The sequence below is a fragment of the Ictalurus punctatus genome, chromosome 19 (genome assembly GCF_001660625.3).
Source record: "Ictalurus punctatus breed USDA103 chromosome 19, Coco_2.0, whole genome shotgun sequence".
NCBI lineage: Eukaryota > Metazoa > Chordata > Actinopteri > Siluriformes > Ictaluridae > Ictalurus > Ictalurus punctatus.
This window is the reverse complement of record NC_030434.2, coordinates 9,150,574-9,173,354: the sequence shown is the minus strand read 5'-3', so window position 1 is coordinate 9,173,354 and position 22,781 is coordinate 9,150,574. Positions and strand designations below refer to the sequence as shown.

The window sequence follows — 22,781 nt, the reverse complement described above, 5'->3', positions numbered from 1 at the left end:
TGCTTATCCTACACAGGGCCGTGAGGGAGCCTGGAGCCTATTCTAGGGGACTCGGGGCACAAGGCAGGAGACACCCTGCACAGGGTACCAAGCCATCACAGGACGGACGGACACACACTCACAAACTACAGATAATTTGGAAACGCGAATCATCCTACCATGCATGTCTTTGGACTGGGGGAGGAAATCGGAGTACCCCCGAAGCACAGGGAGAACATGTAAACTCCATGCAGACAGGGCAGAGGTAGGGTTCAAAACCCCCAACTCTGGAAGGGCGAGGCAAGCATGCTAAGCACTAAGCCACCATGCTTAATTATTAAAAAAAAAAAAAAAAAATCCTGTACTAACGCCTCTCTAACAGCATTTTACCTTATTAGTATTCATAGACACTGATCTATCTGTAGTAGCCTGAGGATGCTTTTAAAGCATCAAAGCACATCTCTAAGTCACTCTGTTTGATTACACCATCTACCAAACCCTTGAAAAAAAATAAAATAAATAAATATACATATAGTTGGGGGTTTTTTTTGGACAATGCATATTGATACCATATAAATGCAGGGGGGGAAAAAAAGTATGTTTATAAACCAGCACTACAGTACTTAATCACCCTTATCATCTTTATTTAAGACTGTGCACCCAAAAGAAATCATGTAAATAAGTAAATACACCCTTGCATATTCTGTTTTTCAGAATACAACAAATTACAGATGAAGAAAACATTGTCGTTTGTTCCAGTGCACGTTCTCACACGCCAGAAAACAATGATCAGTGGGACCAAATACTGTATGTGGGTGGCCTAACTTCAGAAAAACTGGATTAGACTTTGCCCATGTATAGAATATTCAGTTTAATATGCATTATATAGTGAATCCATTACACATCATTGCAGAAACAAATTCAAGTCTCAGTCTATTCGATGTTCACTGAGAATATAAACGTGTCCGCGGTCACGTTTCCACCAGGTCTGTCATGAGAGGCTATCAGACATGTCATTCTCTATCAGTATGACCTCTTGGACTTCCTCTGTATGGCTAATGTCTTCAGGGCACTTTGTGTTGACCTCCCCGGTGTGCATTCGCATATGGTTTTTCAGTTTGGACGTGCTAGTGTACATCTTGGGACAGTAGCTGCAGGTGTACGCCCTCTGCTGGCCGTGTGTACGCCTGTGACGCGCCAACTCCGACGAACTCCGAAACTTCCACGGGCACTCTGTGCAGATGTAGGGCCGCTCTCCGGTGTGTATGCGCTTGTGCAAGGCCAACTCCGCTGATGTCAGGAAGGTTTTCCCACAGTGCAAGCATGCGAAGGGTCTCTCGCCTGTGTGCATCAAATGATGCCGGTTCAAAGCGAAAGGCTTGGAGAATTTCTTGTCACAGTAGTTGCAGGAATATGGGCGCGTACCACTGTGGCTGAGAACGTGCTCGCGCAGGGCCCGCTTGGACTTGAAGCTCTTCTGGCACTGACTGCACAAGTGTGGCCTGGCGTCCGTGTGCGACTTGTCGTGCTTGAGGAGTTCTCCGAGCGACAGGAAGCGCTTGCCACACTGCGAGCACAGGAACGGGCGCTCTCCCGTGTGCATGCGCTCGTGTCGACGCATAATGGAGAGCAGGTTGAACGCCTTGGGACAATGAGGGCAGGGGAAAGGCCTCTCACCTGTGTGAGTGAGTTGGTGTTTCTGGAGGCCGGCACGGAGCGCGAAGCTCTTTCCACAGAGGTTGCACTGATGCGGCCGCTCGCCCGTGTGGCTCAGCAGATGACGCTTGACGTCGGCCTGTCGCGAGTACGTCTTGTCGCACTGCGGACATTTAAACGTGCGGTGCATGCGGTGGCTCTGTCTGTGGATCGAGCGCTGCAATAACGTGTCGAAGCCTTCACCACACTGTTCACAGAGATACTGCTGAGTGGCGCTGTGCGTTTTCCGATGCTGCACAAGAGCGGCCGCATTGGGACTGGCCTGGCCGCAGATGGAGCAGTAGTGGGGCAGCTCGCTGGCGTGGCTCTTCTTGTGGTGGGCGGTCAACGCGCGAAAATTGATGAACTGGCTTGGACAGAGGCGGCAAGAGAACGTGGCTTCGCCGTGAAACTTGCGGCAGTGCTTAGTCAGGTCCCATGCATGCTGGAACGTCTTCTCGCAGTGAGCACAACGGAACGGACGCTCACCCGTATGAGTCAACTGGTGGCGCCGGACATCGGACGTGCGGGTGAATTTACGGCCACACGTGTTACACACGTAACGGGCGCGAGGATTTTCTGATGCTTCGGCTTTATGGGATCTTGGTGGGCTTAGATCGCGAGACGACTCTGTAACGTCCATTCCGTTGTGTCCAGCCTCGACTGTCTTGGACTCTCCATCTAAAAGAAGCATACACACTATGATTATGTTGATATGGTACAACCCACATAACGTATTTTATGTTCATTTTCTAAAATACATTTTTCGTTCAATTTCTAAACGTTCAATCAATATTAGGGATGCACCGATGTATCGGTTCGATAAAGGCTATTTTACCCACTATGGGCCATCGGCCGAGAGTTTAAAAACATCCGATGATCAGGGCCGATTATATCCCGTCAATCAAAAGAGGGCGGGAAAACACGTCCATTCGTGCCGTGTGTAAAGATGTCTCTCGTGTGTAATAACGATAAAACTGCAGTTTGTAATCTCTATAAGCTCTGCACTGATAAAATTTTACACCGGAAGTGAGCAGCAGTGAAGCGGGAGTTTCGGCATCAAGTCTTTTTTTCCCCCCCCCTGCGCTGCCCGCTCACCCTTGCGCTGAATTAAAGCGCCAGTACACCGTTGAAAGATTTAAATGAAGAGGAGTTGATATAAAAGTATATATTGCACAGAAAAATATATTTGTAGAGGGGTATATTTCATATCCAGTTAATGTTAATATATAAAAAAGTGTATATTATATATGACCAGTTTTGATGTTCAGTGGTGAAGTTTGTGGAGATGCTTGTGTGTGTGGAGAGTGAGCGTGAGACTAACAGGAGGTTTTTTAGAATTCAGTCACTATTAATATGAATTAATAACATTCAATAAGTTAATAATCTTACTTTAATCTTCAGAATTTAGTTCGTGTGTTCATGTTAAAGTAATGTGTTTTCTGTTTAGTATCAGTGCATCTAATCAATATGTTAACTTGTAATTGTGTTATTTTCCCCAAAAATATGCAGTCCCTCCAGGATTCGCAGAATCAAGCAAGCTCCGCAATGTGCAGAGGAGCTTGTGATTTTTCAAAATTACCGCAGATTTTCTGCAGATTTGGGCCAAGACGCATGATGTGATGTCATCACAACGCGTATTCAGCCAAAACCTTCTTCGATTCACGCGCATCGATCATGAGTACAGCTCATTTACCAACAATCACTGAGAAAGGTCCCCTGAGAAAGGTCCCCTGAGAAAGGTCCCCTGAGAAAGGTGCACGACGATTTCGTACGATTGCGATTTCACCAATTCCATATAGTTTAACGCAAAAAAAAAAAAAAGCACAAAAAAAAAGGCGCAAATAAGTTGTAAGCATTTGTTCAAGCATTTTTGGCAGCAACAATCACAAAAAATATTATACAGACTGGATATTACATATAAATATGTAGTGTAATATTTAATTCAGTGTAAACAACAAAAATAGTTTGCATCCCCCGTGGTATTGAAATGGAAAAAAGGAACGGTCCTTAATTTTTATTTTATTTTTTTACAATTGATCACATCCAGAACTGATACTTTTTTCACTATTACAATATTTTTGTTACTTTATAATAATGAAAGAACATTTGTGAACCCATTCATGCGGTCATCAAATTCTATGACTTCTTCATTTTGTCCTGAAGGGGTGCACAGTGTATACATACACAAGCACACTGATTGGATGTAGAAAATTACATCAAACACTACAATAATTACAGCTGTTGCTGAGTCACGTACAAGTATTTATGTTGCTATATATTTGGGGATGTACCTGTTTTCTCTCCGATGTCTTCATTATTCCTGTTGAGAAATAAATAAATAAAACATTAGACAGAGAGATGATTCATTAATAAAACAATTTACAAGACAGAATTCTTTAACCTGCTGAAAGAACGAATTGGAAAAAAAATAATAAAGGACTACAGGCCCCTCCGAAACTATTGGAACAGCAAGGCCGATTCGTTTTATTATATTGTTTTTGCTGTAGACTGAAGACATTTGGATTTGAGATGAAAAGAGGAATATGGGAAGAGAGTTGTGAATGTCAGCTTTTATTTCCTGGTATTTATGTGCAGATGCGTTTAAGGACACAGAACACAGCACATTTTGTATCAGACCAAAGAAAACAACAACAACAACAACAACAACAACAACAACAACAGATGACAAACACTGTGAGGAAAAACCCAAAAACAACAATCAGTGACATCACCAGCAACCTCCAGAGGGCAGGGGTGAAGGTACCACAATCCACTGTTCAAAGAAGACTTTGAGAGCAGAAATGTAGAGGCCAAACAACAAGATGCAATCCACTCATCAGCAGTAAGAATCAGAAAGCCAGAGTGGAATTCGAAAATAAATACAGAGACGAGCCACAAAAGTTCTGGAACCAAAATTAACCTCTACGAAAGCGATGGAGAAAGGATCTGCTTATGATCCAAAACACACAAGCTCATCTGTGAAACATGGAGGAGGTAGTGACATGACTTGGGCTTGATGGGAATACCAGGAAATAAAAGCTGAAATCCTAAACTCTCGTCTCATATCCATCTTTTGATCTCAAACCCATGTCTTCGGTGAACAGCACAAACAAATAAACTGGCCTTGCCGTTCCAGTAGTTTGGAAGGGGACTGTATGTACACTTTTGTGTACTATGTCTTTTCCTTACTTTTCCTCTGTGGCTTTTTCAGCTTTGAGTCGTCTCCCCCGTCTCCCGTTCTGAACTGCTTTTGGTGCTACTACGTTCTTCCTCGGTCTTCCACGCCCCCTTCGCACTGGTACTGCTTGGTCCTTGCTTGCTATAGGCGAGCTCTTATCCTTATTAAGAGTGGTGTTAGGTTCTTGGTCATCCTCCTGACAAACAGAAGTCTGCGTTGCATCTTTCTTTGTCTCCTTAAGCTCTCTATTTTGTCTTTCTCCATCAGATTCAGTTCCTTCAGCTTTTGTGGACCCTGAGTCATCATTACCCGTGGTCCTGAGCTCAGTGAAGGATGCTACTCCACCTCCGTCTCTGATGTCACATTGTATAGATTTCTCACAAAGACTTCTCTCCTCCTCACTGTTCCTGTTGCTCTCTTGGTCTTTGGGAAGTTCGACGGTATTTATCTCCTCTTCTTCTACAGCAGTTTGGTTGCTGAAAACCTCCACTTCGGAGCTGCTCCCGGTCTGCACCTCCACGCACCTGTCCACCGATTCTTCAGCCACTTCATTACTGCCCAACTCGACCTCAGTGTAATCAGTCACAATGATGGACTCGGAGCCCAACTGGCCGAGGGCACTCTGGCTCAGGATGTTCACAGTGGTCGGCTGGATGTGGTAGGCCATGGATTCGGTGGTGGTGACCGCCATGTGTGTTGATGGAGGGACAGAAAGCGAGGAAATTATACAGTCCCCTGAGGTAGCAGAAAGAGTGTCTGCAGGTTCAAGTAAAAAGAATAATATTAAATACATTATATGGCCAAAAGTATGTGGACACCTGACCATCACACCCATATGTGTAGCATTACAATTTCTCTTCACTGGAACTATGGGCCTCAAACTTGTTCCAGCATCACAACGTCCCTGTACACAAAGCGAGCTCCATGAAGACATGGTGTCTACACCTAACCCTAAGGTTGGTGTAGAAGAACTGGAGTGCCGTGCACAGAACCCTGACCTCAACTCCACTGAACACCTTTGGGATGAACTGGAACACCGACTGCACCCCAGACCTCCTCAGTACCTGATCTCACTAATACTCTTGTAGCTGAATGATCACAAATCCCCACAGTCACACTCCAAAATCTAGTGGAAAGCCTTCCAGAAGAATGGAGCTGTTTATATCTGGAATGGGATGTTCAACAAGCACATATGGATGTGATTGGTCAGAAGTCAACAATCTTTTGGGCATTTAGTGTATATTCGAATGATTATTAATAGACGATTCCTTTTTAATGTTGTTTTCAACTTAATCTCAATCTGCAGCCTATGTGCAATTACCATGGACAAGAATTTCAACATGTTTTCCTTAACTTAAACCCAAGTGTTTGGGTAGTTGTTAACAGTCTCAACAAACTCTTATAATATCAGCAACCTTCGAGTAAACCGGTCTCTCATTCTTTATTCAGTTTAGGGAAGCATGTTAAACTTATCGCCCGTGATAACTGCCATAAAATACACATGCAATGGATACAGGTTAGGTTTAAAAAAAACAAAACAATGAAATATAGCTCTAATTATGTATGGTATTTTATAACTTCGGAGTAGGTTCAGAGGTAAATCTTAAATGTAAGATTAAACATTTATCCTGCATGTGTGATGACACTTGAGGGTCGTGTCAAGCACAGAGCTTCATGTTGAGGTTCTATGTTAAAACGGAAACTTTATTCCAAAAGATACACGTTACCTAATGTGGAACCTTTGGTCCAGTTTTGATGGTCGACGTTGCCGATGAGTTTGTGTTGCTGAAACAGTGCTTTCAGGTGTTTTGGTTCAGACTGCATGCATTCATCCAGACCAACAGGGGCAGGAATGAGCCAGGATAAAGTCTGTAACACATACAATTTCATTCAGTTCATTTAAAGTCCTTATCAAATCCAAATCTACCGTTTTGTGGCTTTTAGTATGAATATGTAAGCATTAAGGTTATCTATAAGTTCTCCAAAACAATGACAAAATTTCACGATATACACATTCAAAATGTACAGTTTCTCTCTATCAATATGGACCAACAGTTTTGATGACATCATTCTGTATTTCAGCTTCTCATTAGATTTTCTGTCCAATCAAATGCTCTCTAGAATCTGTAGTGTCCCGCCCCAAGTTGCTGTTTATACCAACGAGCATGGGTTGTAAATGTGTCTTTGGCTGTTCAAACGCACAGGTTTCATTCAGTTCTCCAACTCTTATTGCTTGGGCTCTCGTCTATGGTACTATCTGTCAAGTACGGCTTAACCTGGGCTTTGAGGTACGCTAAACAGTACTGACTGTTTAAAACGGGGGAGGAGCCGCTCGATATGTCCTGCCCTGACTTCCTGTTTCAGTGGAAATTACGACAACACGTCGAATAACGCTGTGCATTTCATGGCACTTAAACAATTTTCTGGTACCAACACAAAGTATTGTTCAATAAAGTGTTAAAGTTGAGTTTACGCAAGTCTGACAGCTTGGTGGAGATTTCGACACCAAGATAAGTGAGGTAGTCAGTGCTTATAGGGATAGGTAGAGATTGTACTGTAGTTTCAGGAAGTTTCATGTTGAGAGCGAGCATACAGTAGATGATTCGTACCAGTTCATTGAGTAATTTGAAAGTTTGGAATATTTTTCGATTGTGTCAATAGTTTCTTGTAGGTTTTTGTAAGAAGACTATGACATCCTCATCATATAAGCTGATTTTGTGTTCAATGTTTGTTCTCTGGATCCCGTTAATATTTACATTTCGTCCTATTACTGCTTCTAACGGGTCTATAAAAACGGAAAATAGGGATGGAGAGAGTGGCCATCCTTGTCTAGTGCCTCTGTGCAGAGTGAAAGTTTGTCATATTAGTCCGTTAGTGATAACTGTGGCCTTTGGTGAAGTGAAGTTTTATCCAATGAATAAATGATTCACCGAAACATAATTTATGAAGTGTAGTGAGTACAAAATTCCAGTTCACTTCGTCAAAGGTTTTCTCTGCGTCAAGTGTTACTATTGCTGATTCTAGATTCGTACGTGATGTGTAATGTATCAAGCTAAGGCGTCTACGCACATTAGTGGTTCACCGTCTGTTTTCAATGAATCCAGTTTGATCTGGGTTGATTATCGTTTCAATTCTATTAGCTAGGCTTTTGCTTATTTTTATTTTTTTTTTATTCATTATTATTCGAGAAAAAGATAGAGAAAAAAAAAAGGAAAAGGGACAACTGTTTATAACTGTCATAATATAAATGATGACAGGATCAAACTTGTTTCATGGACGTTCCAAAACATTAAATGTAACTATAACGTGATAAAAAAAAAAAATCACAGTATAACACGTTCTTTTACTAAGAGAAATTGTAACCAATTGCAAACTGCTGTGTTATAAGAATAAAACAATACTTTGGAGCATGCGGTTATGGGAAAATAATCAGCTTCGGCATCAATACCACATCACACCACACATCCAGTTATTGATTATCCTATATAACAGCATGCCCCATTGTCTTTTATTCCGTACATAATGAAGACACGTATAAAGGATCTGTGTGAGGTTTTTCAAAAAGCACATACATCTCATTTTGTTGATCAGGTGACTGAAAACAAACAGCAGCTGATAAAGCAGTCTTTTATAAATGCTAAACTTCATATCATTTAAAACTACTGCTAACAAAACTCATGCTTAAAGCACCTAATCATGTAATCGTGTTAACCGAGCTAGCGTGCTTCCTAACACGGCCGTGACACGGTTCAAAATGTTCGAACGTGATTTGTCTAGGGTTAAAATTCTTTCAAATAAACGCGACACAAAGACTGCACCTTTTTAAAGTCTGGGACAGGAAAGAGCCTCTCCAGACAAGACAGCAGTTCCCACATTAGTTCCTTCAGCGCCGTGTCGTACCGCGGGCCGTATTCCACAGGAAACACCTCCTTCGCCAGGAAATCAAGAATGCGAAACAAAAATGAGGGAAAATAATCTCAAATTTATTAGCATTCAGCTGTCAATCATACTCCGTATAAGCCTGATAATGAAAATTTGTTTACCCACCTGAAAGAAGTAAGCTTTTATTGCAGGATCCTTCAACAGTGCAAGGATAAGTGCCTTAAAGTTCGACACAGAGAGCTCCAAATCTGAATCGACATCCTGAAAAGATTACAGTTTTGGTCAGTTTCCCAGACCTGGATTAAGCCTAAACATTCAGTCTGGATGATGAACGGTCACAAAGCCGAAGACGCGGCTTCATCCGTGTCTGTGAAACGTGGTAATCATGAGCAGAAGAAATGTACTCACTACTGGGCATCCAGCTGGAACATCAGGAAGTCTCATTTTGTCCAAATGGACCTGGACAAGTTTCACATCCTCTGGCTTGTGTAACATCTCTAAGATCATCTTAAACAGAAATCATTTACAGCAGACATCAATTTGTGAACATAAGTACAATTTTTAAAAATCTAAATGACATCAGAACATTATAAATATTCTCTAACAAATTCTATGTCTGTTTTTTGAGCCTTATACCTACCTGGAAAAGATGCCTTATCATTCCTAACTCCGACAGATTGCTTGGCCAAATTTTGGGGGGAAAGAGGTTATTTATTTATTTATTTATTTATTACTTACCCCCATTTTCTCCCCAATTTGGTCATTTGCCAATTTCCGTCCATTAGCTAGTGAAGTCAGACTTGATATTCATGTGTTTTTCCCCCTAACACACATGCACACTGCAGCGAGGCAAAACAACATTAGAGAACAGCAACAGCAGAGACTATACTCCAGTAGCTCAATAGAGACCCCTTTAACTGTAAAATAAATTCCACAGACCCTCTCATATGGATTTACAGAGCCTACCACTTATTTTGTCACCCTTAGTAAATATGAGCAAAGAAGGCTGTGAAAAATTGTCTTTATTGTTTAACCATTTGATTTTTTGTTCTAAAAATTCACAAAAATACTCTGCTCTCATGGATATCAAACAATTGCAAACACAACACATATTTTACCAAAAAAAATCATCTTTGTTAAATAAAGGTGTGCAACAATTAATGGCACCCTTTTAGTCAATACTTTGTGCTACCTCCTTTTGCCAAGATAACAGCTCTGAGTCTTCTCCTATAACGCCTGATGAGGTTGGAGAATACATGGCGAGGGATCTGAGACCGTTCCTCCATACAGAATCTCTCCAGATCCTTCACATTTCGAGGTCCACGCTGGCGGACTCTCCTCTTCAGTTCACCACAGGTTTTGGGGACCAGTCAGGGGACTGGGATGGTCAGGGCAGGACCTTGATTGTGTGGTCAGTAAACCATTTCTGTGTTGATGTATGTTTTGGATCATTGTCCTGCTGGAAGATCCAACCACGGCCCATTTTAATCTTTCTGGCAGAGGCAGTCAGGTCCATGATGACATGTATCCTAACAAAATGTCCAGGTCCTCTGGCAGAAAAACAGCCCCAAAACATTAAAGATCCTCCTCCATATTTAACCGTGGGCATGAGGTACTTTTCCATACGGCTACCTCTCTGTGTACCAAAACCACCTCTGGTGTTTATTGCCAAAAAGCTCCATTTTGGTTTCATCTGACCATAGACCCCGATCCCATTTGAAGTTCCAGTAGTGTCGGCAAACTGAAGATGCTCGAGTTTGTTTTTGGATGAGAGTAGAGGCTTTTTTCTTGAAACCCTTCCAAATGACTTGTGGTAATGTCGGTGACTTCAGATTGTAGTTTTGGAGATTTTCTGACCCCAAGACACAACTAACTTCTGCAATTCTCCAGCTGTGACCTTGGAGATTTTTTGGCCACTCGAACCGTCCTCTTCACAGTGTGTTGAGACAATATACACACACGTCCAATTCCAGGTTGATTCATAACATTTCCAGTTGACTGGAACTTCTTAATTATTGCCCTGATGGTGGAAACGGGCGTTTTCAATGCTTGTGCTATTTTATTATCGACACTTCCAATTTTGTGAAGCTCAACAACCTTTTGCTGCACATCACAGCTATATTCCTCGGTCTTACCCAGTGCTATGAATGACTAAGTGAATTTGGCCTATGTTAAGTCATATTAATACCCGTGAAACAGGAAGTCATGGTTGAACAATTTCCTGTTCCTAGTCACCCAGGTATACAAAAACATTTTTTAAATATCAGTGAGAATATACTTCAAATATATTTCTCTCATATGAACTCATAGCAGTGCCAATAATTGTTGCACACCTATATTTAACAAAGTTTTTTTTTTTTGATAAACCTGTGTTGTGTTTTCAATTGTTTGATATCCATGAGAGCAGAGTATTTCTGTGAATTGTTTTGAACAAAATATGTCTTCTTTGCTCATATTCACCAAGGGTGCCAATATTAGTGAAGGACACTGTATTTAATGAACATTATTAACATTTTTTTTTATTATTATTATTATTATTCCTTTCCACTGCCAGAACACATTAGGTCTAAATTGATTTTGGTGCTTGGACTCCTAAATATGATCATTTTGATATAATGTGGGTTTCCAAAACAGTAGCAATCAAAATCAAAAGGGAAAAGCCCTGGGTGTGCTTTATGGACCCTACTTTGAGAACCACTTCTATGCTCAGTGAAAAGATGGAGAGATTGGTCAAGTACTTGATAGTGGCTCAGTGGTTAGCACGTTTGCCTCGGGCCGCTGGGTTTGGGGGTTTGAATCCCGCCTCCACCCTGTGCTTCGGGGGTTACTCCGATTTCCTCCCGCAGTCCAAAGGCATGTGCTGTAGGCTGGTTGGCATTTCCAAATTGTCTATAATGTGTGAATTTGTGCTATTGTGCCCTACAGTGTCATGGCACGCCCTTGCCTTGTGCCCCGAGTTCCCTGGGATAGACTCCAGTGTAGGATAAGTGGTATGGAAAATGGATGGACTGATTCTGGTATAAACCCAGTATAAAGTATTGGTCGAAACAGTTGCGAGGCATTTTGGGGGCCGGGTGCATTCAAACTGAAGCCAGATATGGGTCACTTGTGATGAATGTGAACTGTCAAGATAGACAGATCCGAGGCCAACAGCTATCGTACCATTGCACCAACTCCGACACCTGACAAGTCTGTTCTAACAGTCAGATCTCATACACTGCCTGCTTCATATCACCGAAGGAGAATCTTGACTTCTTTCCTTCAGTTCTTTTAAAACATACGGTTCCTGACATTTCATCAAGCATCACCTCCGACATTTCGACACCGTGTCGAGACGGTGACTCGGTCTCTTCACACTCACCCGTGCCCTCAGTCCCAGGATGAGCTGAACTCTTTGTCTGTAACTCAGCAGGTGTGGCACTGTCTCCGTAACCATAGAGACGAACTCCTCCAGTTTCCCATAGTGCACTATGTTTTTCTGCTGCAGCACCTGCCACATAAAGGCAGACATCAGGCGCAGAGGAGGGACCAGCAGGCGCACAGAGGACAGAGGAAGTCTGAAGCCTGTGCAGGAAACACAACAGAAACACTGCAGGTTGCCTAATATAAATATAGAAGGCAGTTCATTTCCCCTTTCAACTGTGTTTACACATAGTGTTAATCAACAAACACAATGAAACGAATTTTCAGTGCTAGAGTTACTATTTATTTGTCCTAATCAGCATGCAAGCTTAATGTGCGCTGCAAGAAGAAATCTCACAAGCATGTCGCCTAGTTTAGAAAATGATCTTTAACCCTAAAACTAAAATGTCTGCCTGTAACACTGCAATCATTTGCTTTGGATTAAGTAAAACTAACGAGCCAGCTGGCTAATTACTTCCTCTACCACACACCCCACTTCCAGCTAGCATGATTAACAAGCATGAACCACATCTATATATTTACATACCTTGGTCTTCCGGTTTTGGTAACACTTGTTTATCCATTGCAAACTCAGCCATTAACGTTAGGTCAAGTTATAGTGGCTTAACATTAGCCTAATAACACGGTTTACTCTGTGAGCCGAAGTGAGAGGGAAAACTTCCGGTCTGGACATTTCAAAACAAAAGCACGATATCAGCGGGTAAACATGGCTGAATACCCAATCCCATACCGCCCTCAGATTTTTATTTATTTATTTACTTACTTACTTATTTATGAAATAACAGTAGGCGAATACAAAGTCCTACGAAAACACTTGAATCTATAAAACAGTAAAAAAAAAAAAAAAAAAAAAATTCTGAATATTATATCAAAAAGCAATCATACATCGAGTATCCGTTTTAACAGCCGAGATGTCTTAACAACTTTACGATTGTTCTGTACTGAAATGAGAGAGTCGTTTAATAATAATAATAATAATAATAATAATAATAATAATAATAATTTTAAGTCAGTGGAAAATAGTCTACCATTTGGTATAGTTAACATATACTTTGCTCTATGTATATATTTCCCAAATAGAATAAGACTTTATTAAATCTGTTTTTCATTTCCAATAAACCGGTATCACGCCCCATAAACAAAACCATTATATCAGTTATAGTGACAAACTTGTGAAACAACTCAAAAAGAAATTTGGGACCAGAATAGTTTGGTATAAAAACAACCAAATGTAAATAAATGTAATATTGTTTTTGATTCCTCTTTTTAAAAACAGCATAATGGTGAAAAGCCTTCTTTAAACTTACTTATAAAATCATTACATGGATAATATCTATTTATTATTTTAAAGTAAGTTTCTTTGACTTTACTAGGAATTACATATTTGTTTATATCTGACCACAGATTCTGGGAAAAAAAAAAAAAAAAGGGGAGGAGGACATTAATAATTGTTACGCTACCAATAGAGTGACGCAGGGATGACGTCATTTGTAATGCCAAAACCCGGAAACGAGTTAGCATTTTAGCTCTTCCGGTTCCATCGTCCCGAAGTCAACGAGTTTTATAAACAGAATTTTGATTAAAAGCCTAAAAGTGTGAAAAAAACTGTGGTGAACACAAGCTCAAACATATTTTCACGTTTTATTGAAAAGGCGATTGCTAACACGTTGCTTGATGGACTGGTATAAAGTTGGCTTGAAGTTGGACGGTCGATATTCGCACATATGCGCAAATTAAGGGACCGTCTCTAAAGTTACACACGCCATTGGTTTACACGTCCATCCATACATCCCACTTAATCCTTTTGAGGGTCACGGGGAACCTGGAGCCTATCCCAGGGAGCATTGGGCACAAGGTGGGGTACACCCTGGACAGGGTGCCAATCCATCGCTAGGGCACAATCACACACCCATTCAAACACTACGAACACTTTAGACATGCCAGTCAGCCTACCATGCATGTCTTTGGACTGGGGGAAGAAACCGGAGTACCCGGAGGAAACCTCCGCAACACGGGGTTTGCAAACTCCGCACACACAGGGCCACGGTGGGAATCAAACCCCCGACCCTGGAGGTGTGAGGCGAACGTGTGCCCTGGTTCACACGTTTCTATACTGTATAGTATTCATGTAGGTGTCGGCTATGATGCACATCTAGATTGTTTTTATATTTAATAAAATATAGGCTACTATCAAATCTGTAAAAAATTGCCATGTATTTAATTACTGAATGGGCTCATACGCAAAATATACTATCATTTAAAGCCCAATAGCATTTGAAGGGAATGAGTTACAGTTTTTAATAAAATAATATTAAATAAACATATTTAATAACAAACTATCAAATCATGTGTAAAATTTGCCATGTACAACCCCAACATACCTCAGAGCTATAGTGATAGATGAACTACAATGGCAACTATAAATTGGTCCATGAAACATTTTTTTGTTACAGTGATGGATATAATAACTCACCATTATCAAAATTATTACACTTACTGTTGAATTATTAGCATAGTTGATAGTTCAGGTATGAACTCTCTACGGCTTCAATAAATAGCCAGAATATTATTGTACATATGTAAATATGTACAATAATACATATTTACGGGCGGTTGTGGCTCAGGTGGTAGAGCAGGTTGTTCACTAATCATAGGGTTGGCGGTTCGATTCCTGGCCCACATGACTCCACATACCGGTGTCCTTGGGCAAGACACTGAACCCCAAGTTGCTCCCGATGGCAAGCTAACGCTTTGCATGGCAGCTCTGCTACCATTGGTGTGCGTGTCTGTGTGTGTGTGAATGGGTGAATGAGACACAGTGTAAAGTGCTTTGGAACGGCTAAAGTTAAAAAAAAAAAAAAAGCGCTATATAAATACAGACCAAATAATGTGCTTAATGTTTGAACAGATGGATAATGTTCTTAAAATAAATCTGCACTGAGAGGGTCAGTGGAACAGTTGAAGGGGTCCCTAGCTGAAAATCATACATCCCTTCCTTCCATTTCAACTCGAAATTTCTGCACTTATCTCTTTCTTCCTTACAACTATTACAAAATGGCATTATTACAGTCCTGACTGAAGATGGACCACATCGGATTGGCTTTAAACCAGCTTCCAGTCCACTCTTTAAAGGTCCCAGTGCCATTTTAAAATCACTGTTCTGCTTTGCTCTTGGGGGGTTGGTAAACAATTGTGGAAAGTATCATATAGTCGAAACTAACACAAAATGGATGAGATTCCAATTACTGCATTTCCCAGACTATAAGTTTTTTGCGATCTAGTAAGCATGTAAAAGTTATACTGTATCTTCTAGAAATGAATTACAGTTGTAGAAAGTATGTGGAAGAATTTACTCACTCAAAATACATACAAAAAATTAGATCCGAACATGTTTTGCGTGAAGTATATTTTTAATTCTTTCTCTTGAAACAAACTTTAGAACATAAAGTGCAGTTGCAAAATTTCTGAATTTACAACAGTTTTTCTTACGTTGGATGTGATAAAATGTGAATATACCATTAGAGAAGCTTAGTGTGTGTTTTTTTTTTTTACTATTTAAGAGAATACTCAGTATATATAAACTTGTTTAAATGGAAAAAAATAATAATAATTTAGCGCAGATAGTGTTTAATTTTTTTTCCCTTTAAGTAGTTTTGCCTAAATATTGAAAAATGAATCAAATTTTCATTCATCATCGTCTGATGATGACCTTCACCATGCCATGTGACTGCAGAAAAGGACAGCACTTCCTGGTCATGTGATGTGGCATTATTTTTTTTATGATGTTAACGTTAAAGACCCCTTTTTCCAGTTACATAGGAAAATAGTAGCTTTGTATTATTGCCTATCAAAAAAAAAAAAAAATTGGAGATAAATTAATTGTTGCCATATGGCAACACCGTGCAGTAAAGAGTTCATCTGATTTCAACCCAGAATGTACCTTTATCCACTGGCATTGTAAACTTGTAAAGTGTGTGTAGGAAAGGTATGATGTTCTGCTCTTGCTGTTCAAAAAACTCCCATTTTGCATCCTTATTCTTTTCAATTGAGCGTTTCCCTATAAAAAAAAAAAAAAAAAAAAAAAAAGAGTTCAAAGTATAACCGCTTTATATTATTACCTCCATATCCAACCAGATATAAATTCAAATGAAGCATAAGCACACTAGCACCCTTCACAAACTAATGCCACCCAGATCCGGCTTAATAGTTAAGAGTTATTCAATGTCACAACACTCAAGGGTTTTTAAATATCACGTCTTCATAAAAACAAAAAGAGATTTGAATTGGGATTTATAGATGATAGATGACATTAGTAACAGTAAGCCCAAAATAAACTCATTATTGTATACAAATTAAACGTGATGTAATGAAGGTTGTATGTGCTCGAAACCAAAAAAAATTCTCTAATTAAGTAAAACCATTTTAGTGACTTGTATAAATAATACATAAAAACATCACTTTAAGCAGGTGTTAGGATGTGACAACAGTATATACTGTATATGCAGTCCAGCCCAGCAATATGTTTTCCACAAAGAAAGACAGAGCTACAGTTTTTTTTCTTTTCAAGGCAACTACTTGGAAATTAAACACGCTGTATTTCTCTCCAAAACAAGCAAACAGTGCTTGTATTATTTGGATTATCTAAGTATTTTTCTAAGTGATCACTTAGAAATAACTACATTGGCCAACCTAATGAAGGAAAATCTGTTCCCTTAAAAAGGTACAGCAGACCTACGGTATGTTTTCTTTACACAAGTCATAAGAGTTTATCAGAACTCATTATTTTGTGATGAGTGGTAATCACAAAGAGGATAAAATATACACAAAAGATAGTGCATGTACACAAAAAATGTCAAAATTTAAGGTTGGGTGATATCTAAAAAAAAAAAAATAAACATAACCATATCCTTTAAATAAATCATGATGACCAATTACAGAAGATTGTTTTCACTCACATTTAAGCTCAAGCACTAATCAGAGTACTCATTGTTTTATTTGGAGTGTATTTCTTTTGCTTCAGCTAGGGAGAGGCAATGCTGAATGGTGAGCGAGGCGTGTATTATTGTAAATGGAGTACATGTAGTTTTACTCTCACTGATTCCTCACTTTAAACCGTGTCATTGATCACAGAACTTATGTACTAGTACATGTGATATAACAAAGTTCTAGAAAATCCTAGACATCTGTGCACCTATTTATGCTCATGCTCAGACTGGAATATTTGACTTTGGTGGTGGTGTTTTGTTTTTGTTTTCAATAAATTAAAATGGATTGCGATTACAATTTGCAATTATGCATCCAAACAGCAATGTTTCTGCAAATACAATGCCTCCAGATTCACCCCCTCCTTTTTTTTTTTTTTTTTTTTTTGCTTTATTACTTATTAAGCAGTTTTTTAAACTGTATGTGCTGGCAAGACACAGAAGAGCAACGAGGGTTGTATTTGACTCCACACACCCACTTGACTTGGAATTTGTAATGCTTCCATCTGGAAGAAGGTATACGGTCCCGAAATATCTTAGAAATGTGTATAAACACTACTTTATACCAGTGGCGATTAGAATATTAAATGAAGGGTAAGCAACTCCTTGTGAAAATAATTGATATATTGTGTATGTGTATTATTGTGGGGTTTTACTTATTTATTAATTATTTTTTTTATGAGAAGACAAAGGAGAATTTCCACATTGGTGGACAATAAAGTCAAATCCATCAGTATTCCAATTTCATTGGAATTCACGAGTGTATAACACGTGTATTTTAATTTTCCATGTGCCCACCGTTGATGCTGTTTTTAACCGCTAAAGGAGTTGAAGATTCGGAGCTCGAATAGTGTGCAGACTCTCAGAAGTCTGACTCCGGTACAGCACATACACACAGTAACGATGCTCACATCGATTAGACGTCGTCAAAACCTGATTACATCACCAAACCCAGCTTGAAAATGAGAAAAACTCCCTTCACAGCAGTCACGGAGATAATAAATAGATACCTCGAATGCAAACCATACAAAAAAAATTTCAGCTCGAGCTCATTTCCTTCTCCTCAGTATGTATTCTCTGGTGTACTTTTAAGTACCATGATCTGTAAAAGCTTTTGCCGCACTGCTCGCATCGATAAGGCTTCTCTCCGGTATGCTTTCTTTGGTGTATCTTTAAAGACCCTGGATGAGAAAAACACTTGTCGCAGTGTGTACACCGGTAAGGCTTCTCTCCGGTATGGATCCTCTGGTGCACTTTTAACGCACTTGACTGAGTAAAACTCTTCCCACACTGCGTGCAGTGGTACGGCTTCTCCCCGGTATGTATCCTCTCGTGACCTTTCAATAAGCCTGCATGAGAGAAACCCTTTCCACACTGGGAGCACTGGTACGGCCTTTCTCCAGTATGTATTCGGACGTGAATTTTCAGCGACGTGAGATGGGAGAAATTCTTCCCGCACTGAGTGCAGTGGTACGGCTTCTCGCCACTATGGATCCTCTCGTGGACTTTTAGTGAACTCGGGTGAGAAAACTGCCTTCCGCATTCAGAACAGCTATAAGGCTTCCCTCCGGTGTGCGAGCCTTCGTGATCTTTCAGGGAGCTCGGATGAGAGAATCGTTTCCCGCACTCAAGGCAAGAGAAAGGCTTCTCTCCAGAATGCATGCGCTGGTGTTTTTTTAAAAACGCATGCCTAGAAAAGCTCTTCCCGCACTGAAGGCACTGGTACGGCTTCTCTCCCGTGTGGATCCTCTCGTGCAATTTCAACGAGCCTGAAAGAGCAAACCTCTTCCCACACTGGAAGCACTGATACGGCTTCTCTCCTGTATGCGTTCTCCTGTGACCTGTCAGCGACGCTAGGTGAGAAAACCTCCTCCCGCAATGCAAGCACCCGTAAGGCTTCTCTCCCGTATGTACTCTCAGGTGGGTTTTTAAAAACTGCATTTTAGCAAAAGTCTTCTCACAGTGAGGGCAGCGGTTCAAATGGCTGCTGGGGGTTTTCTCCTCGCTGCCTGCCTCTGGAACAACGAGGACCCTGTGAAAGCTTCGATTAGTGGTTCCTTCATTATATTCAGTGCTTTCTGGCATTTCCTCGGACACCCTCTGCTCTTCATCTTCCTCTTTCAGCTGCGCAGCAATACCTAAAATACAGGAAGTGACAGTAAAAATTCCTGAGTAAAAAAAAATAACATTTCGAGCTTTCTTGTTGTGAACGTGACCCACGTGATTCGGCGTCAGTCTCAGGTATTACGATTTGAGAAAACATCCTTAACACAGACACACAACTTTATACACGGTCAAGTCCAGAATTATTGGCGCCCTTCATAAAAGATGGGTTTATTAAATGTTATGAAAACACAACGGTGCTATGGTTCATTAGCTTAAATTTCCACACTGAGTGCAAACCTTTGATGTGAATTTATCCTAAGAAAAAAAAAAAACACTTTTTTTTTTTCAAACAAACAAACAAACATATCACAATTATTCCCACCCCTAGAAACAAACAAAATGTAACAAATGCTTGTTCCTATTTATAATTTTTTTTCATTTTTGTTTAAACCTCATGTTACCCTGAGTGTTTAGGAACTCCAAGTGATCATCCATGACTGATATATGACCAAACGTACGTGGACACCTGACCATCACTCCTACATGAGCTTACTGGACATCTTATTCCAATACCATGTCCATTAATATTGACTTGCCACCCCATTTGCAGCTATAACACAATCTCCTCTCTTCCGGAAAGGCTGTCTTATAAGATTTTGAAGAATTTGTGCCCATCGATTCTGTCTCAGTGTTCCAATTCATCCCTAAAGCGTTTAATCAATGGGCTTGAGGCCTTGCATTCCAGTAGGTAGCATTCTCGTGGCATCCACCAAACCCAGATTCGTCCATCAGACGGCAAGATAGTGAAGTTTGTCTCATCGGTCCAGAGAACGTGTTTCCACTGCTCCAGAGTCCAGTGGCAGTGTGTTTTACACCACTCCAGATAATGCTTGGCATTGTGCACAGTGATCTCAGGCTTGTGTGCAGCTACTTGGCCATGGAAACCCATTTCACGATGCACAGTTCTTGTACTGATGTTGCTTCCAGAGGCAGTTTAGAACTCTGTAGCGAGTGATACAACAGAGGATAGGAGATTTATTTTTACATACTACGCTCTTCAGCACTCAGCTGAACTGGTGTGGTTTACAGCTCCGTGTTTGAGCTGTTGTTACACCAAGACGCTTCCATTTTACAATAATTGCACTCAGAGTTGACCGGGGAAGCTCTAGCAGGGCAGAAATTTCACAAACTGATTTGTGGCAAAGGTGGCACTAAACAAAAAAGTACCAGGTATCAGGTACTATCCAGTTTAAAGCCCCCACTAGATAATTATACAAGTTGAAGGATGTACTTTAAACGAATGTATGTTATACATTTATCTGTGTCTTTGGCAAGGGCGTAACCATGGTATGGACATGGGGGGGGTCCAAGCTAAGGTTACCTACTATTTAGGTATCTAGTTACTTACTGTCTGAAAAAAAAGCTCTGCTGCACTTTTCTACGCTTGGCTGCTGTCTCCATTTCCTACAGACTGACCTGCTAAAACATATCAATGAACTTGTGTTAAGTATGGGCGTAACCAAGTGTACAACTGGAGGAGGGGCCACACACCTATTTTCCTTAACAAACGGAAATATATTAAAAAGGAATATAGACATAAATAAATAGAATAGATGAAGAAAAGACAGATCCGTTGGCAGGGTTTATTAAAGGGGGGTATATAGAAAAAAATTTGTACTGTATATTGTTGGGACAGATTGGTATTTCCTCAACATTGAGGGGACACCCCCAAAGAATGCCCATGGTCTTTGATTTTTAAAGTTAATAGCGCCCTGGGAAAATAAGTCCTGACTACATAAGACCTTTGGAAATTTGGAACTGGGGAACATAGGACCCTGTGAGTATAGGAATAACTGAGTGCTGAGGGGTTGGGCCCTGGCTTTTGCTTTTTATCCAAACAATAACAGAGGCATGAATTCATCTCCAGTTTATCCGGGTCAGTGAGAACTAATACAGCTCATTATCAGCCCGTAGAGGTTTGTTTTTATTGTTGTTATTATTATTATTCCACTCACCTTCGATTGTTGTATCTATGCTGGTTTCATCTTCCTCGATTTTAACCGTGCACGCAGTGATACAATCATCTCCACATTCCTCTTTCACACAGCACTGCTCCTGGACCACATCCGGGACACACACTGCAGACCGCAACATTGTTCCACAAGCTGTTCAAGATGTACATAAGATCTAAACACTAGCACTGATCAATCCTATCAGCGGTTTGGCATGAGAGGCACAAGAACGCGTTCTTCTGCAAGATGACTGCAAATTGGGAACTTGAATAAGGCTATACTGCCCTCTGCTGGATACACAAACACAACTTTTTGCACCACAGTGCCTTAAGTGTTACACCCCTTAAACTTTTCCACATTTTGCAGTGCTACCACTGCTGAAAAAAAACAACAATAAAATCCTATAGAAAGAAACAGTAGAAATAGAATAGTAATGGTTTTAATGGTTATAATGGGAGTTGTATTGGTTTTAATGGTCACTGTGGGTGTCTACTGGTAATTTGTTGCTTTCTGTTGGTGGCATGTTGTGTTTAGTGGATACCAGCCGTAATATGTGACCATTTGGTAATTGTTTGAATGGTTAACAGCTGATGGTTTGTAATGGTATTTGTAGTGGAAGGCTTACGGATTTCCGTGATGGTTTCATTTGTTTGTTTGTTCTGCTTGCTTTTCAGCAGGGACAACCTGGAACCGAAATAAACTTTTGTCATACATGTCATATCTTGTGCGCGTTTCTGACTGAATGCCCTCCTGTAATACCCTCACTGAATCCCCTCTCAGTGATGTTTGGTGGAAGACCTTCTTCAAGATTCAAGAACTTTTTTTTTATTGTCATATACACAAGGTTTCTTGTACACAGGGGGAGGGCGGGGCTGCGGTGGAAAATAACAAAGAAAATAATAATAAAGAAAAAGAATAAAGTACATTTTAAAACAATATAAAAAGTATAAAGGCGTGTAGAATACAGTGTGGGAGAAGAAGAAGAAACATGAATGTAAAAACTGTTGGAATAAATAATAGTAGTGTCACACACACACTATAATCCATAATCAGGCCATAATCAGGCATAACATTAAAACCACTGACAGGTGAACATTGATTATCTTGTTACAATGGCACCTGGCAATGGGTGGAATGTATTAGACAGCAAGTGAACAGTCAGATTTCGAAGTTGATGTGTTGGAAGCAGGAAAAATGGGGAAGCGTAAGGACCTGTGCAACTCTGACAAGGGCCAAATTGTGATGGCTAGACAAGGACCACACTGAAACTCTCTTTAAAATTTTTTTTTTTAAATTACTTTTTATTTACAATTGGAAATAAATAGAAGCATTTAGAATTTTGAAATATTTAAAACAAAAGAAACGTTCAATATCTTGAATATTTAATATTCAAGATTCCGCAGTATTTTTAGGTCTCTATTTCAACGTCAGCAAACGTGTGATATTGACCATGTCAACCGCATTGTACAGAAAGTCCGATTTTCCTCATGCCTCACACCTCATTCGCTCCTTTTAGAAATA

At 40.2% G+C, this 22,781-nt stretch overlaps 2 protein-coding genes across 2 annotated transcripts; both read right to left on the bottom strand.

Moving 5' to 3' along the window:
* Positions 1-835: 835 nt before the first annotated feature.
* si:zfos-932h1.3 (zinc finger protein 135) lies at positions 836-12,848 on the bottom strand. Its single transcript, XM_017494778.3, has 9 exons — positions 12,687-12,848; positions 12,099-12,301; positions 9,146-9,244; positions 8,903-8,998; positions 8,674-8,784; positions 6,583-6,724; positions 4,867-5,611; positions 3,969-3,997; positions 836-2,355 (listed from the first exon to the last, which is right to left on the bottom strand). The coding sequence occupies exons 1-9, from the start codon at positions 12,736-12,738 to the stop codon at positions 971-973; spliced, it is 2,862 nt and encodes a 953-aa protein (XP_017350267.1). The 5' UTR covers positions 12,739-12,848; the 3' UTR covers positions 836-970.
* A 2,197-nt stretch (positions 12,849-15,045) lies between these two features.
* LOC108279795 (zinc finger protein 570) lies at positions 15,046-21,517 on the bottom strand. The gene is made up of 2 exons (XM_017494283.3): positions 21,264-21,517; positions 15,046-19,280 (listed from the first exon to the last, which is right to left on the bottom strand). Exons 1-2 carry the CDS (start codon positions 21,400-21,402, stop codon positions 18,181-18,183), a joined length of 1,239 nt encoding a protein of 412 aa, XP_017349772.1. The 5' UTR covers positions 21,403-21,517; the 3' UTR covers positions 15,046-18,180.
* Between the last annotated feature and the right edge of the window lie 1,264 nt (positions 21,518-22,781).